At 37.2% G+C, this 18,952-nt stretch overlaps 1 protein-coding gene across 1 annotated transcript in view; it reads right to left on the bottom strand.

The window, feature by feature from the left end:
• The window catches only part of LOC124722300 (oxysterol-binding protein-related protein 8), a 211,438-nt gene extending 196,255 nt beyond the window's left edge, over nt 1-15,183 (bottom strand). The window contains 3 exon segments of the mRNA XM_047247483.1: nt 6,695-6,757; nt 6,843-6,984; nt 14,530-15,183. Coding sequence (XP_047103439.1) covers nt 6,695-6,757; nt 6,843-6,984; nt 14,530-14,562 — 238 coding nt within the window. The 5' untranslated portion in view covers nt 14,563-15,183.
• Nucleotides 15,184-18,952: the final 3,769 nt, after the last annotated feature.

Raw genomic sequence — 18,952 nt, 5'->3', positions numbered from 1 at the left:
TGAGGAGTGCCTAAAACAACGTGGGGTAGAGCATATTAAGATCTCAGCATATTTTCCTCAAGGTAATACGTGTGAGAGGACCATGAAGGAACTAAACCGATTATGTAGGACTTACTGCCACAAGAAACATTCTGCATGGGCCAACTACATAGAGTATTTTGAGGAGGTCATTAACCATCTTAAACATGAAGCCAACGGATTTGCACCTGTTGAACTAATGTGTGGAATTAGGGCAAATAACATCTTGTTTGATCTTGTAGAATTCCCTGGTCTTACTGATTTAGCTATGGAAGAAAAGAAGAAACTAGCACATGCTACTATAAGGAAGAAGGCACTGGAAAGAAAGAGGAGACACAATGCTAGAGCTAATCCTACTAGCTTCCAAATAGGTGATCTAGTTTTAATAAAGACCAAGGAGAAATCAAAAAAGCTTACCTCGGAAACAAAAAAGTTTACTGATGAGTATGTGGGTCCATTTAGGATAATAGAGAAACCTCACCCTGATGCTTACCGATTGGAATTTGTAAAGTCTCATAAACTGCTAGGCTTAAGAAATATTATTGACCTAGAGAGATATGTACAAAAAAAAAACTCAGAGGGCTTTGCACTCTTTGCAAGGCTAAGTGTTTGACGAACACTAGGACTCAAGTTAATGACAATGCTACTTAATTTTAATTTCGTGTTATCATTCTTCCTCTTCATCATTCAGTACTTTTGACTGTCTTCTTTCCTTCTTCACTATAGTAATATTAAGTAAGAGAGATAAGTGCTGTGGAAACATCAGAAGGTTGTTATTGTAAGAAGAAATGAAAAATATTTACAGAACAGCAAGGCTGGCTGTAAGACAATGGTAATATCGACCAGGAAGAGATGAATTATTTAAGTAAATTTAGACATGGAAATGCTGGGTACCCTCAGAAGGGTACAGCTTAAAGTTTATTTCATTTTATTTGTTTAACAAGAGAGTTTTGAGTTGCTTACTTTAATGACATCAATGAGCTGAGGGCAGTGGTGGGTTCTTGCTAGATTTTGGCGCAAGCCGCGCCCTGAAATTCAGTTCTGATTGGCTGTAATTCTATACAGCCAATAAGAAGTGAGATTGTTTGCCACCTAAAGCATGAGATAGAGAGGCTAGTAGTGGCAGAGAGAAGAAAGAAGTGGTGGACTAGCTTTCGAAGCAGCCGGTCATGCTGAATGTGTCCGAACGCATTATGTGTAAAATGAAGTGATATTGTGACTTCCACGTTTCAGTACAGTGATAAAGGTAGCTGGTGTTTACCTTTAACTATTTGTGAAATTTTAAGAGTCGAGAGATATTTTGTTCTGGAGGAAATTGCGTGTGTAAACTCTGAACTAAAAGCGTGGTGGTACTAAGTAAATTTTCTTTACTGAGTATTTATGGCAAGCAAAAACTTTAAATAAGGACATCCACTGAATGCCGAGTGCAAAAGTAAATAGCAGTTTATTGACTGTGTTACTCTCGTAAATGATTTCAGAATTGGAAAGGAAAAGTTCTGGCTGTTTGAGTGTGACGAGGACTGTGAACAGGAACTTTAATGATTTGAACACATGTGGGCTGATGATCTTGCTTAATAGCAATACAAAAGAAATCCTAATGCAAGTTTAAGAGGACCTTTGAACTTGGAAATTTGAACAGCAACCCATTTCTGATTTATTCTTTAGTGTTCACAAGACTATTTTCAGCTTTTTTTGTACTTATCATGGCCTCAGACGAGTAGTTATGGACTCTCAGTTTCTTCAACACCGCTTTTTCTGAGATCTCTTGAGTAGCTGCAGTCAGGAGTTACACATGCAGATCTGCAGCAGTATTGAGGTAGGTGGACAATTTATGTTGCAGAACTGCCGTTGATGTCAGAAAGAGTGCGTTACGTCACACACTCTAACCTGGGACTTTCACCCTTTGTGGGCAAGTGCTCTACTAACTGAACTATCCAAGCAAGACTGATTACCTGCGTTCACAGCTGCACTTCAGCAAGTTTCTCATCGTCTACCTTCAAACTTCACAGAAATTCTGTAACCCTGCGGGACTTGCACTCCTCTGAGAAAAGATATTGTGGAAGCATGGCTTAGCCATGGTCTTTGGTATTGTTTCCAGAATGTATATTCACTCTGCAGTGGGGTGTGTGCCGATTTGAAACTTCCTGGCAGAGTACTCTGCTGTAGAGCAAAAATTCGTTCAGCCAGTGATTAAGTCATCTCCTCAATAGCCTTTCTTCCATGAGTGCTAGTCACACAAAGCTGCAGCAGAACTTCTGTGATGTTTGAAAGGCAGGAGATGTAAGACTGGCTGTCAGGGCAAGTTGTGGCTTGTGACCACTTGGACTACCATTCTTTCTATATGATCAATTTCCTCAGTTAGTCCAACCTGGTATAACACTATTCCATTATGGGTTGAATGAGGGTTCACAAGAAATTTATTTCATATAAAAATGACAGCTTCTTTGTATTTTATCAATAAATAAAGACTTATCTGCTTTACAAACAGTTAAGCCAATGTGATTGTCCCACTTCCTAATCCTACACATTAGAACTCCCACATATTAGTATGCTATAACTAACTCCAGTTGTGGTTCAGTAAATTTCATACCACAATAACCTGGGACACATTTTAAAAATACTTCTGAATCTCTAGGTAACCTCCACCCAGGATCACATGCTGCATTCTGCCCATTAATACATTTTTAGTCCAAGCAAAACCTGCTCATATATCCGATATAAGCGTATTTTGGTTGTAATGCATTGCCATGGTACTTAAACATTTTGAAAGGTTTAAACAACTGGATTCCCCAAGTTATCTCTATCCATGGAACTAAGGAATCATGTGGGAAGGGCATAGGTATTGTTTTTGAAGGTATGTGTTTTTGGAATTCATGTTGGTTGCTACAGAGATGATTTCATTACAAGTAGCAGCTGACAGTTGCACAGAAAATTATGTGAATACCACAGGTAAATTTTCTGATCACACTATTGTGGCAGGGGAAGTCTTCAATTTGCCAGCTATACAGCACTAGCAATTTCATTAAAACTGGTGTCAGGGAGAGCAATTTGTGAGAGATTTTTCTGAACATTTATTCTGAAAAATACCTTGGGTCATTAGCTGGATAACGGATCTTGAGGGAAATGTCTTGGGCCTCCTAGCTATTAACAGACGCACACATTTCAAATCAATTAACAAACAATAGGAAATCTCAGTGACTGTATAGCTATTATAACATCAATAACTACAGGTGCAAATATTCAAATGCATGTGAATTCCTAAGGGACCCAACTGCTAAGGTCATCGGTCCCTAGACTTACACACTACTTAAACTAACTTAAGCTAAGAACGACACACACATCCATGCCCGAGGGAGGACTCGAACCTCCGGCGGCAGGGGCTGCGCGGTTCGTGACATGGCGCCTCAAACCGTACGGCTAACTACAAGTGTTACAAGAAATGTCAGATAACATATGGACATATTTATGCTTAGTAAGACCGACAGGAAACAATGTATCTGAACATTTGGCAATAAATATTCAATTACAGGTTCAAATGGATACATGTTGGAGTAGTTACGCAGAGATGGAGAGGCTTGCACACAATAGGTTTCAGAGTGAAGACAACAAAGATGTGGATATAAACGGATAAAATTGAAAATACTTTTAAAGTATGCCTTAAACTTGTATATGCAAAGCAAAGTCTTAAGGTATGAAGGAAATCCCACTGCAGTTCAATAGCTGTATCAAAAAATTGCTACTGAAGCAAAGATAGCTTCATTACAGATTTCTGCAAAGCCTAAGCCTTGTTGACAAACAACAGATGAACAAAGCCAAAATGAACATAATGAGACCAAAGATGGAAGCAGTCTATGAATTCAAAGGTAAAATTTTGTCAACCAATCTCACCAAAAATCCGAAGTAGTCAGTAAGAGGACTAAAATAATGCATTCAGTTACTCAGCAACCATAGTGGCACCAAAAGAGACAATGCAGAAAGGAGACCAAAATACTGAATTTTGCCTTCTGAAATTGTTTCACTATGGAAGGCTGTAATATTCGTCCAAAAATCACTCAACAATGTAAGACATCTCAAGCCCATCAGATACCTATCAGATTCTACTCAACTTATGCAAAAGACCAAGCTCCTTTTTTGTACAGGGCAATGAAAAAGTTTCCATGAGAGGTTACTGCTGCAGCATATATGTAAAGTAGTGGGACCCTGATGTGGTGCAATTTTTTTCAGCACACACAAACATTTTAACAGTCTACATTTACCCAATCAGTGGATCATGACTAGCTACACATTTAAGAGTAGAGAAAATAATCTTGGGAGAACACAAAATAAAATAAGCACTTCGTTTAATCGTAAGTTTGAATAGTTTGCCAATACAAATGACTGCTGTACATAAGGTGAAGAATCTAAATAGCAAGCAGAAAAGCTATAACATGTGGAGAAAGAGTTGTTGGTGAAGGATATATCTATTTTGTAAGCAATTTTATTACTTTTGTATGGAGACTGGTGAAATGAAGTTAAACTGAGTCCATGTCCAATAGTATGTAAGAGATACTTTCTCCGATGTTGAATGCATCAATGGAACATTTGATAGCATATTTCGCATGATGTCCACAACAATCTGTCAGGGTACAGACATATGGTTGTAGAATCTGAACATAAGCTGAGGTACTGTCTTTTTTTTCTATGTTTGTACCGATCTACAAATACAGCAGAGTTATGGAACAGAACAGTATTCCAAAACAATTATTTCAGAAATCTTACGGGCGTGTACCAAAATCCTACAGGAAGACTGCAAGCACAAGCCTTTAATAATAATTCCATACAATCCACACTTCAGAAATGAAGTGTAACATCTACTAATGATTGCACAGAACTGCACAGTTCTCTTTTCTTAATGTGGCTCAGCCAAACACCTCCATCACTTAATCGCACTTTGAATTAGGCTAAGAAATATGTATCATCAAGAATGCATTAAGTTACATACAAACCCACTCTCATCCCACCCCCACCCCCTTTTCAACACACAATTCTTTATATATAAATAATCTATGACAGTGGGCTTATTTTACAGCACAGCATCAGACTAAATATTTTTGTCCTACAACATCAAGCCCTTTATGCACCCCCACCCCCCCAAACACACACACACACACACACACACACACACACACACACACGAGCATTCGAAATCCAAACATATAGCTGTTAATAATGAACTTCATTCCTTAAAGCAGAACAGGTGTCTACTTCCCTAAATCCTCGGACTTTCAGCCATGTCAAGTGGTCAAAATACCACAAGCTTTGACCTAGCAATCACTGGCCATTGTCAAGTGGAATGGGTCTTCTTGCAAGAACATGTTCACAATATTTACCATTAGCATTATAGTTAATGTCATAACATTATCTGCTTCCTTATGTAACTGCAAAAAGGACAAAGGATGTGTAATCTAGTCTCAACTTTTCTGTATGTAAAACACTAGCCAACTTACCTATAACTAAATGTCTCCTGGAAACATAAGAATAAGAAATGGAAATTGTGAGTAGCATTCTCCATAATTCTATAGTACATGAAGTTCACAGCAGCTTAAGAACATCTTGCGGCAAAGTTGCAGTCTCAAGGGAATACAGATATTATAAAAGAACTACCTCACCTAGAAAGAATCTTAAGATGAAGAACAAGTCAGACAGGCCTGGAACTGACTTTCAACAAATAGTTTTAAGTCTTAGTCTTACAAAGACCCATACATGCAATTCCAAACAAATAATGTCCTATAGGTTCCAGAATCGAATGCTGATTGTCATGACCAAATGAGGATAAAAAAAACACCATCAAGTTAGCGGCCGACGCAATGCAGGGAACAAGCAATTTCCAAGAAGAAATTAAACTCATTCCTCATTAACCAGGCTTGAAAGTTAGTTGACAATCTGGGCTCTGGGGCTATAACTCCATTAGCACCATAAATAATACTGTACACTGTAAAATAAAGTTTCACTCTAACGGTATGTAGACAATTATTTTACACAAATAATTACTGACACCAATAGAGAGCAGTAGCGTATGCAGTGGTATATAAACTATCTATGAATAATGACAGTAAAAAAGCTGTAGCTTTATGAAGGATTGCCTTTCGATTACTTAAATTTTCATTAACAACAATTTCAAGAATATTATGGATGCAGGTAAATCTCTTTATTAATAAACATCATCCAATAAACATTACTGGCAGTTCTTACAAAGGTACATAGTTGAAGTTTATGACAGCTGCTTCTCCCTGCTAACGTACATCTTGATTTGTTCCCCAACTCAGAAGGCTCTCCTTCATAATGAGGTCTACACAACACAGTAGGTGAGAGTGAATGAATGAAAGAATGAATGAGTACCATCTGATTAAAGGTAAGGTCAAAGTCTGTGGAAAGAAAATAATTCCATTAACATGCAGTAACATGGCTGTAAGGAATTGGAAATTGAGACAACTTCGTGATGCAACAGGTATTTGGTGTACGTAAACCAGATGAAAAATGAAATTTGTATGAAAAGAACAAAAAAGACATCAGAAGAAGAAGAGGAAGAAAACAACAAGAGCTGTAATATAGGATAACAGAAAATTTTAACGCATTAGAATTCTCCATGAAATATTATTTCATAATATCTGCAATGAAGGAAATAGTATAAACTCACTGATCGACGCTCCCACTGATGCACGTCCTGAAGAATTTGGTGGAGTCATTACTCTCCCCTGATCTGGTGAAATATCAAAATAGTAAATTACCACACAGAAAATTTGCAGTACAAAAACTATGTACACAATGAAATAGAATGAACTTACCAATCGATGCTCCTACTGATGCACGGCCTGAAGAATTTGGTGGTGTCATTACTCTCCCCTGATCTGGAAGGTGGCCAGGAGATGACAGATCATAACTTTGACGTGAGCCTCCAGATGGAACTGGTATTGGAGAACTCATTCCCTGTTGAAGAAAGTTCAGAATTTAGATTATCAAAGCAAGAACAAATGTACATGGGAAGGTTCCAATTGTGAGGAACAGTATCCATAATTAAATACGTCATATATACACATGATTTGTCTAAATTGACTACATTAACCAATGTAGTCATCCTGCTTCAGCAGGAGGTAGACTGTACGCAGGAGAATAACATGCAGAAAGTATTTGTTCATTTCATTTTTCTTGCTCTCTATTTAGTCACTGAATGCTAAAGGGTATGATAGCTCCTGATATCCCATCTGCAATGACAGCATATTAATGATCTCAAATACTGAAGAATAAGTGTAGAATGTTTCACTCTATGTATACCTCACATATTGTGCCGAGTTATAGGACAGATTAGGTTAGTTAGTTTTGTGTTCCATGGATCATTTGCACAATGAATCAATGATGTAGAATGAGTCATTTTGTATCTGTATTACATAGTGTCTCATCACAACCAAGGATGAGTGCTTTTGGGTGTGCTTCTACTATACAAAAAACAAGAGCTCGAAAGCTAGTACAAATGTTGTTTTCTGTCGTCTGTTTCTATGAGCCATACATCACTCATCTATAGGTGAGTGCTTACTTTCCCTTTACTTTGTGTATTATTACACTTGGGGATTTTCATTGTTGTTATACACAGCTGAAGGATTAATTCCTATTCAACAGTTTTACATATTACATAAATAGAAGTTCTTCTACAGAACAGGAGGAGTTGTCAAGACTAAACTTTTTTTCTATTTTGTTTTCAACCTTAACTTTGCTGTCAGAAAATTTATATCATTACGTAAATGGTCAAAAATTTTGGTGGTAGCATTATGCACCCTTTCTGTGCTAAAGTCAACCTTAATACAAAATAATGAATGTCATTTTTTTCTTCTGGTACTGTAATGATGTCTGTCATTGCTTCTTTTGAATTGTAGTGTGTTATTTACAACAAACTTCAACAGACATTACATACGCTGTGAAGCAATAGTCAAAATGCCCAATTCCTTAAATGGATGTCTAAAAAATGATCATGGGCAGGCACCAAAAATTATTCTTACAGTATTTTTTGAGCGAGGAAAACTTACTTTCTTAAAGATGGGTTGCACCAGAACATTATTCATTATTGAATGAAAATATGCAAAAATATGTTAACTTACTGATTTGTTTATTCTGTAGAATTGCAATGACTCGAAGTGCCAATGTGGCTGAACTGAGTTGTTTTAGGAGCTCAAAGCTGAATTTTTCCACTTTAAATTATCACCAATATGGATATCAAAACAACTTAAGTTTACATCCTAGTTATTGTTTCCACACCATGTGTTCCACAAATAATTGGTGTAGTACCTCTAGACTGCAGAAACGAAAATGTAATTTTTTCATTAATTGAAAATGAAACCTTTTCTGAAATAAATTAAAAATACTTTGAAGAACATTATTTACCATCTCTGTGATTTACTAAGGATAATACTGTTGCTCAGGTAGGATACTATTCTAATATAAATCTTTCTGGATAATTTTGGAAAATGACAATAGTACTGAAATATGTTTGTAGCCTTTGACATCTCTCATATCACCTTTATAGAGGCATGTAACAATGGCATATTTCTTTCTGTCTGGAAATATGCGCTGTACAAGTCATAAACTACATATTTCAGAAAAGATAGCAGTTAATATATGGGAACAACACTTTAGCACACTCTAGGAAACACCATCAAACGCATATGAGCTTTTATTTTTGAGAAAATATATAATTTTCTTAGCTTCAGAAGGAGAATTGGTTGACACATCCAAATGATTGAATTTTCTGAGTTGCTTTTGCAACTCACTGCTTCTTTGTGAACTGCTTGTCACTCTGTTTTCTACTACATTTAAAAATGGTTATTGAACATAACAGCTACATGTGACATTTATAGCCCTTCCATTTAAATCAATAGTATCGTTTTCTTGTTCTATGACCACTGCTGCCTCAATTCACTACATTCTGTGTAGACTTAGGTCTATTTTGGAATTACTGATTTCTGACAGTACACATGTTACTTGATTTTTAATAATTTCTCTTAGTAATGTTGAGTAATTTTTGTAATGTACAACTACTACAGGATCTTTATTTGTTCTTGATAGGAGGTACATTTCCCTTTCCTTTTAACAAGATACTTTAATCCTGCTAGTGATCTACTATTTTTTACTTGTCTTATAAATGTCCTATCTGTTTAATTTATGAGAAAAGCCATTTACAAATAATATTACGAATTTATCATTGAAGAGATTAAATTTTAAGTCCCCAGCACACGTCTATGTGTTAATCTCTACTAATTCTTGTTGTTTTTATGTTTTTGAACTTGTGTTCTGTCTTTATTTTTTTAAGCAAGGACCATTTCACAATGAAATAGGATGTCATCATAATGCAACAAAAATAAAAAGCTCAAATATTCATACACACAAAATATAGACAGAAGCAAATGTAAAACTATAAAAATTTTAAAAACTTTCCATATAACTCTGTAAAATTGCTGCAACTACTAGCATGTGGGAGTCGTGCCACCCAGTGTACATACATCTTTACTGTTTGGACAAGCTATCCAGTATGACAATGTTGTATATACACATTTTTTTGTTTTACTTTTGACTTCAAGTACAGCTCACATGGCAAATCCCTGCTTAAAGTTACTGACTGTAACGAAAACATTTCTTTTAATTTTTTACGATGCTGTACTGGCTTTTTGTTTTCTTTGCTATCACAGGAAGTGTGACTGTACGTAACAGATGTTACTTGAAGATTTAAAATAAGAATGTTATGGATGATGCAACAGTGTTGTACACTGCTAGTGCATTTCTAATGTTACATGTGCTCTGAAGATGGTATTTATGCTACCAAAACTGATCATCATTTATAATTTTTTTAATATTAAATGTGGTAGAGACAATACATATATTTTTTTAATTTTAAAAAGTTTTATACAAAGTTTTTGAAATCTTTGTAATTTTACATTTGATTATCTGCTTACAATTGCTTTCTCCTATTCTGACAATGTCAGATATGTTCATTTACTGGCACTTTTAAGGGGATTGGACAGGTAGTCGGCCATTGCCTTGCTGTAGGAACCATCCTGACCTTTGCCCTAAATAATTTAGGAAAACAACACAAGATATAAATCAAGATGGCTAGACAGAGCAAACTTCATCCTTCCAAATATGATGCCAGTGTTTTTACAACTGCACTGCCTCACTCAATTGGTCCTTGTTGTAAAATAATCTTTGATGTAAACACAGTTTTGGTCTTCTTCACTGCACACATATAGGACACCCATTGGTGACTCAGGAATCCTGAACTTGCTGCTATGCCCCTAGCACTAACTACAGTCCATTTGCAAAATGGACTCCAGTCCACACACATGCCACTATCCACCCTTGCACATCTTCATGTCCTCCCCCCAGTCCACCAGAAAAACCAAGTCATTGTCCCCCATGATGAGTGAGATGTTGAACTCAGGAGAATGACATTACTATCATGCACTATAGATCTTGGCAGACGATTTTCTTCCAAAGTAATACAGGACTGTAATGGGACAATGTCTGGTGCTATACCTATCCATTATTAACCACTTATCTGAGTCCTCTGATTATGCAGCATTTGTCAAGAACATTTTAGCTGCCTTTTTAAACAGATGTATTTCAGTAATATTTTTCATCGGGAGAGTTTATTACACAACTTTATTACCCGATAGAAAATGCTGTGTGTTTTGAGTTTTTTTGTTTTTTTCTTGGTAAATGTAAGGCCAAACTGGCTCTTGTTCCATGAAAATGTATACAACTAATAGTGAAATACTTAGTGAATGGACTAGCCTGTCCATTCCCCCCACCCCAAAAAAATCCCATCGAGCACATGTGGGATGCTTCTGGAAGATGTATTGCAGCATGCCCACATGCATCAATGACCACCCACCAGCTGTCAACCATGCTGATAACAGGTATGGACCACACTACCACAAGAACTGCTTACCAACCTTGTGGCCAGCATGGGAGTACATTGCAGACCATTTGTTGCTATCCATGGTGAGGACACATCCCATTAAGAACCATGTACCACCTTTTGTAATGTCTAGGGGACCATCATAAATCACTATAACTGCCATGTTACTATTGTCTCTGAATAAAAGTGTCATTTCTGTTTGTCTCATTTTGTATTCCTTTCAGTTACCTTCTTTACACTATTGTATCAGGTATTTCTATGCATAGTCCAATACTCGTTAAGCTATGTTACTTGGCAGTGACAAATCAAGTTAAAGTTACTTTCGTCCTTACATTTTGCACATCAGCGGATTTTAAATCTGGGGTCTTCCCTATTTCTTATGGTATTATACTCAGATTAAAATTACTTTGTGATTGATGTTGAAGCAAATTGAGTGGTAGGGGTCAGCAGCCCGCCAATCTTAGTTTTTTTCTCAAGCACCATTTGCTTGCTGTGTTGCCTGTTTTGTAAGTATGTGCAGTGCCTCGTGAACTGTGGCTACATGCACACCAACACTGCCCACCGAAACTGTAGCCTGTCAACCACAAAGTAATTTTAATCAGAGTATACTTTTGATAATTTGTTTCGACAGTGGTAGTTGGTTTCTGTCTGGAGTCTCAACGTATGCCTAATATAAAAGACCCTATTGGTACTCCACACACAATCTGACATCAGAATTGTAACTTCCATTGTATAGCACATGCATGAGAAATCCAGGGAAACTCTGCAAGGTTCCACACTGTAGTGTAGGTCAAACAATCTACAGGTTTGATCATCACAGAACCTACAGGGCCTCTGGTTTAGACTCTGCACTCAGCTGCATATCAACATACCCCTCTCAGTCCTATGAATGATGGTGTGCATATACAGCTGTGCTGATTTGAAGTTAGCTGCCCTCACAACTTCTGTCTACCTCTGCAAAAGAATTGTAAATTGTCTCAGACCTCAGGCAACTGTTGTCACTGGTGCTGATGTAATGGCATGCATCTGATTGCAACCTTGTTCTCAGTAGCTTCTGGGATGAACTCTTCCATCTGCCAGATTTTTCATCTTATGAATCACACCACTGGCAGATCAATTTCATTCACCTGCCATGACACTACTTCCCAAAAATGGTTCAAATGGCTCTGAGCATTATGGAACTTAACTTCTGAGGTCATCAGTCCCCTAGAACTTAGAACTACTTAAACCTAACTAACCTAAGGACATCACACACATTCATGCCCGAGGCAGGATTGGAACCTGCGACCGTAGCGGTCGCGCGGTTCCAGACTGTAGCGCCTAGAACCACTCGGCCACCCCGGCCGGCACTGCTTCCCAAAAAAGGGTATGAGGCACCATCAGTTAAGCTGCAAACCAGTGAAAGCCCCTTCTTCTTGCCTGCAATGAAGTCATTAGGATTTGTTGGAGGATGATATGTGGTAGGAATTGGCCTGTTCAAGGAATAATCCCAGTATTATCCTTGAGTGATTTGGGGAGCCACATACTAATTCAAGATGGTGATTTGAATCTCACTACTCTTAATTATATGTCCAATGCTTAAACCATTGTGACATTTCACATGTTAATGGAACCACAGTACACCAGTAGAGAGGTGTGCTGATGTTGTGTTGCTGCATACAGCAACTGAATCTACCACTGGCAGAAGATAATTTAGTTACATTAACTATTTCACCGTTATGGACAAATAAGGATTTATTACTGAAGTCTAAACAATATTGGAAGCCGTCAGCAGTTTATGTGGACTGCATCTTTTATTTTAAGGGTAGAGCTCACAGCATATGTCAAATAACCAGTAACAGCACTCTAAACTCAATTCAGCACAATAATATTCACAGGATCAATCAGCCATCATGGCACACAAAAAAGATCAAATCAGAGGAGTCATATCATACTACGAAACTACTGGAATCTTAGAATATGCAACAGAAACACTGTGTTCACTGGAGAATAAAGAAACTAGGAAAATCACTCAAAAGAATTACACTGCAAATTAAAAGCTGGCATTTAGCAAGAAGGGACACAGTAACAACTTATGTAAGAGGACTGCCTTATATACTATGTCCAAGTATTACATTTAAAACAAGATACTGTAAAATTCTTTATCAGACTAACACAGCGTAGTGTAACATACATATCCCTGAACAATTACTTGAAATCTGAAACTACCGCCAAGAGAACTAGTCACGATAAACAAAATACTCCCAAATAAAATGTACAAATATTTTTAATGCAATCATTGCAGAACCAAATGTAGTTTTAAAATATGGTGAAAGCCACAATACTGTAGCCTGGTTTTCAGCTGCAACTCTAAAGCTGTCCACAACTGTATGTAAATAACCTTTCTTGTGTTGCCAAACACATGTCATCTCCAATGGAAACATATCTAGCACAGCTCCATGGAATTCAAATAGTCTTTAGATTAATGTTTGCTTCACTTTGTTTATTACTAGTGTGAACTGTAATAATGAACATTATTGTTGATCATTTATCCTGCTGAGAGAGATCAGCATATAACACCACCACTCAAACCCATTCCAACTATTAAACTGAAATTTTCAAATTACAATTCTGATGTCACTTCTCAATAAGATGGTGTTCACAAATGTTCACTCAAACTTTGACAGGTTTTCATTATGTTTGGCTAGTAAAAATTCACCTAATGATGGGGTTACTTTAAATTCTATTCACAATATCATTGGGAGCTACTTGGTATTAGTTTTCTGTTTTTTTTTTTCATTTAGTTTTTAACAAAAAATCTTTAGCTATTTTAACTCACACTTTCACATCTAATTTGGCTTTTTTATAACAGTAGCTTGAAATTGCATTAATCATACATTATGTGAAATTACTCCAAAATATTACACGAACATCAGAAGTGTATTTTTGATGTTCTATTCCACAGATTTCCAAAACACTTTTAGAGAAATCTTTTGCATCACACTTGAATAATGATACAGAACTGAAACATTAAACCAGGAAGGTGAGCATAACACCTGGAAACTATGCCACTGAAACCAGAATACAACTACAACAGGCCTCAGACACACATTTCAAATAATCTAATTTTTGCACAATTGGATACTGCCTCTTTGGAGAATACAAAAAGAGTGGTATTAAATGAGAACAATACTTTTTAACCTTCACACACAATTGCTACTGGCAAACGTATGGTCACACCAGTAGAGGATTGGGCTTTTCATTCACATGCAAAATGTATAGGTATTTCTGGTATGGGATAACACTGGCGTGTCAGCATAAAAAAATTGTAACAAAGCTGCATACTCAAATTGAGGAAGACATACGTTTATGTCGTACTAACAAGTTCTTTCTAGTCGCTATGGAATTTAGCAGTGAACACACAACAAATATATTAATGCGACATTAAAATAATATGGAAAATTACATCCCTGATCCTTAAATGATATGCTATGTAACCATCTTTCTATCTCTTACATTTTATGGTAAGTAACTTGCATTTCAAAATAAAATGCATAACAAGCATCTGGACCAAATATAGAGTAACTTACCTTTCTGCTTTTGCGCTCTTCTGCCATATCCATTTACATTCGGCGATACAGAAAAGACGATTGAATTCCAATAGCGACAGTATGTTTACAAACATAGCTCTCCCTCAACGCAACTTCTGCGAAAAAACATTCAAAAATTTTGCAACGGGATACTTGTGCCACATCACGCATAGTCCTGACTTCAGTACCACGACTTCAAAACGAATGACAGGTTGAGTTCGCAAACACAAGAGTTTACTACAGACACGCTCTGCTGCTAAGTACAAATTGGGAAACAAATCTGGTCATCTACAGGTAATACTACTTTTCCGAAATATCAGCCAGTCGCAGTGACTTGGCACTTCTCTGTCGTGTTCGCAAGCTTTCGTACCAAATACACAAACAAGAAAAACAACGATGCGAAAGTAGTGTTTAAGTGATACCTATTATTTTGCGACCCAGTAAGATACAGTTCGCGTCAAATAATACGTTCTGCGACAGTCCTGCAGCATTGTCAATTCCCGACTCAATTCATAAGACAAGCCGATTTTCTATTCAGCCCTACGAATATCCGTCAAATTCAATTAGTACACTACGACGAGCCGTCAGACGCATCCTGTTAACAAAAGTCGATCGCAAACACAACCAAAGTACTTATTGAGACGCCAAGTGTTGTCAAACAATAAAGACCGCTAAATGTGTTTATTGTTTTTTTTTTTAATTTTCAAAGATCAGTAACATCTCGCAGCAAATATTACATGTTCTAATGCTTTGCACGCACGAAATTTACAGGGCTTGTACAGAAAAGCAGCCATAGTAATGTCTTCATAAAAACACGAGCTGTGATGACAGCTGTTCTTGGCGAAACGGAAATGGCATGGTATGACTAATGATGAATTATAGCATATTATAATGAGTTAATTACTAGTTTAATAATAGTATGTAAGTGAAAATGTTCGCTAGAGAGAAAAAGAGTATAAACCATTCAGCTGCGAAAAGAAAATATCACAACGTGTATTAGCTTCTCAAGTGTGTGGCAAATTGGCAATACCGCACCACAGATTATTTAGATTCGGGTGGCTATCCTTACCTCCATGGTTCAAACTTCAAATGGCTCTGAGCACTATGGGACTTAACTTCTGAGGTCATCAGTCATTTAGATTCGGGAAGAAGACGTGCGAAAAAAGATTAAGTGATGAATCTGAAGTCTGCAAAGACGAATTGTTAGCCCAAAACAGTGAAACTATTTCAATTATAACAATATTTCATTAAACGTCATCATACAGGACTGATAAATAGAATGCAATGTGCTATGCAGGGCCTATAGATGTAGACAGACAAGCAGCCACTCAGCGCCTTATGAAATATGTAAAGACAACAAATATCTTCCCGCTGAACTAAATTAAGAAAAATTAGGGGAAACAGGTGGATAAAATTTCTATAAAAATTTTGCTACCCATTAAAAATCATTAACGACTGAATTTATGAGACGAGCGTCAGAGGCGGCAACTAGGGAGCATGCCAGGGAAATGCAGTCAAGACTAACAGCCACAAATTCCATGGCATACTTCCATAATTTAACTCTCATCTCCGGCGAAATTTCTTGACGTGTACTACATATCTAAAGGTCTCACACTGGATCTGTGGAACGGAGTGCATATATTTGTCTTATCTATACTTGGCTGAACTGAATGTTGCTTTAGAATTAGCCTCTGTCTTAACTCTGGAATGCTACACTTATTTTCGTCGACGGGTCTGCTACTCTGGGGTATAGTTGTACCCCAAATAAAAACGGACTTTTAAAATGTTTACATTGTTTATTTCAAAATAATGTAATAAACACTGAAATCATACTTAAGAAAAATGTCCAGAGAGAAAAAATTACACTTCTGAAGACATGAAGCACACACTTTTCGTTGATGGTCCAAACAATTTTTTTTTTTTTTTTTTTTTTTTTTGCAAACTGCAAATTGAACTTGGAACTTTCCGTCTCGAGCCCGTGGGCAGAAAATACACTGCTCTGTTGTCGATTCTGGATCCCCTTGGCCATCTTCCTCCTTTGGCACATGTAAAATGCGACTGATGGTTTTACAGAGTTCTCTTCTTAAAAGTTTGTTCTTCCAAACGTATTATCCTATGTAGTCGCATCACATCTACAACTAATCTCTTTAGGCAAGATCTTCTGTTCCGAAATATTTCCATATCATGTGCAAAGCGCCCTCTCAATAGTAACATAGAGTTGTATTCACTAACGTTTAATAAGTTAAAAAAATAGACAGAGAGGTCAACGACGAGTTTTCCTAGCGCAAGAAAACGAATGACATAACTCGTCTAGCATGTAAAGACCTCCGTTGGCACAGTTATAAAACTAAATAATTTTTGGGAGTTCTACTGTATTTGGTTGATCCCCTTTTTCACGCACGGCTGACAGCATAAGAACATTCTTTTTCTGTGGGTTTGGAGGGTAGTATGATAACAGGGTAACGTGGCCACTGAAATAGAACACTGCAGAATTTGGCTCTCTCTCCTTAATCCTGAGGAATCTCTTATTTATTTTTTACCAGCATACTAACTATGGTAATTTTCTTCTCTAAATGGCTCTTAGCTGTCGCTATGGATGTAAACCAATTGTCCACATTTGAATTTCTATTGGTTCCATGAAAAGAAGAAGTCTGTTTTTCGCAGTAATATCGAGCCACAGTTATATTATCTGGTGTAGAGCCCTTACCTGTATACATTTCTGCATCAAGCGTATAAAGTATTTTGCGTCACAGCACATCACAATCTTGACCCCATACTTGTCTGGTTTGGAAGTAATATACATTTTAAAGGGACCCCAGCCTTTAAACCCAACTAACTCTGCATGTATTGTGATGCATTTGGAAGGTACGTTCAGTTCTTTCACTTTGTTTATGGAGTGCTGAAATACTTCCCAAAAAGGAGCAATTTTGTCACTCAGTCTTCTCTGCATTCAAGTGTCTTTGTCATCAAATCTGAGACCATTTACTAACAATCTGATATGCGCTTCAGCCAAGGTTGCTTAAGCCGAAATATTCCTGTTCCACTGTTTGGGTCAAAGAGCTATTTTGTAAAGACACCTCCCATTTACATTACTTGAGCATAGTAGATCTGTCCCATAAGAGCTTGGATTTCAAGACAATCAGTGTTTTCGGTATATAAAGGCTTAAGGCGGTTACACCCTTGATGGAATGTCACCGTCACGTCCGACAGGTCAAAAGAGTCTCCTTTGTAGTTCAAATAGCAGCATTCATACACGCTGTCAATGGAACGTCACCGCTGTCAATGGAACGTCACCGACATGCCACTTTACGTCAGCATCACATCAAGGTTTCCCCGGAAGAATGTATCAACGGACCAGTGACGGAATCACGTGATATTTCCCTGTTGCTGCAGGCAAGTAGCACATCCATGTTTGTTTTGTTTAGAGGTGGATTCACAGTTGTAGGGACGCCACCGTCACGTAACTGTCACATTTTTGAGCGTCGATGGTCAGAGGAATTCCTGAACATTACACGGCATGTCAACGTTGAAAGAACATTGTGATGTTGCAGCTGGTTCATAAAATACCTACCACAAGCGCTATTTTGTAGTTTATGGTAAAGGGCCATAAAATGCCGAAATTTAGTTTAAAGTAGCTTGCAGTGATTGCTGTTGTGTTTGATGATGAGGAACAGGAGCAGCGAGCAAAAAGGGTCTGTGTTGGAAAAACGTTAAAAAACCCAGACTGTGAAGGGGAGTTCCACACTCTACCCAAGGAGTTGGAGAGGAGGAGTCATCTTTTTATTTATTTATTTATTTTGATCCTCTGAATCATATATTGTACAGAAATACACATCATGATATAGGACGGGTCATTTGATACAAATTAGGCATTTATAAGAAGAGGTACATGTCTATGAATCTATAAAATGATTACATTTTATATCACATGTGTAATGTACTTAGGTCTTTTATTCGTTCTGTACAAGAATTTAGCATTATACCAGTAAAACTTACATTCAGTTATGTTACATAAGGTCAGTAGTTTGGGATCCATTATCTGATGTTTTTGTTGAGCAGTTCCTTATAACTGTTCCTTATAGCAGGTTGTTTTCGAGGAATTCCTGTATGCTGTAGAGGCAGTGTTTAATTAGGAGTGACTGTAGTTTTACTTTAAAATCCTTCACTTGTGAAATGTTCTTCACAGCTATTTGGAGATGATCGTAGAGTTTTATTCCCATATATTTGACACCTTTACTGTAGAGTTTTGTTGAATGGGGAACTACTCATACAGAGTTCTTTGATCTTGTATTATGTTGGTGCCAGTTTGAGTTTATATGTAAGTTGCTAATATTTTTCTTGGTGAAACATAGTAGGTCCAGTATGCACTGATGTGGCAGGGGTAGCATGTTCAGATTCTGGAACAATGGTTTACAGGATTCTT

This window comes from Schistocerca piceifrons, chromosome X (assembly GCF_021461385.2).
Source record: "Schistocerca piceifrons isolate TAMUIC-IGC-003096 chromosome X, iqSchPice1.1, whole genome shotgun sequence".
Taxonomy (NCBI): Eukaryota; Metazoa; Arthropoda; class Insecta; order Orthoptera; family Acrididae; genus Schistocerca; species Schistocerca piceifrons.
The sequence above is the reverse complement of the archived record's forward strand: the minus strand, read 5'-3'. Positions and strand labels throughout refer to the sequence as shown.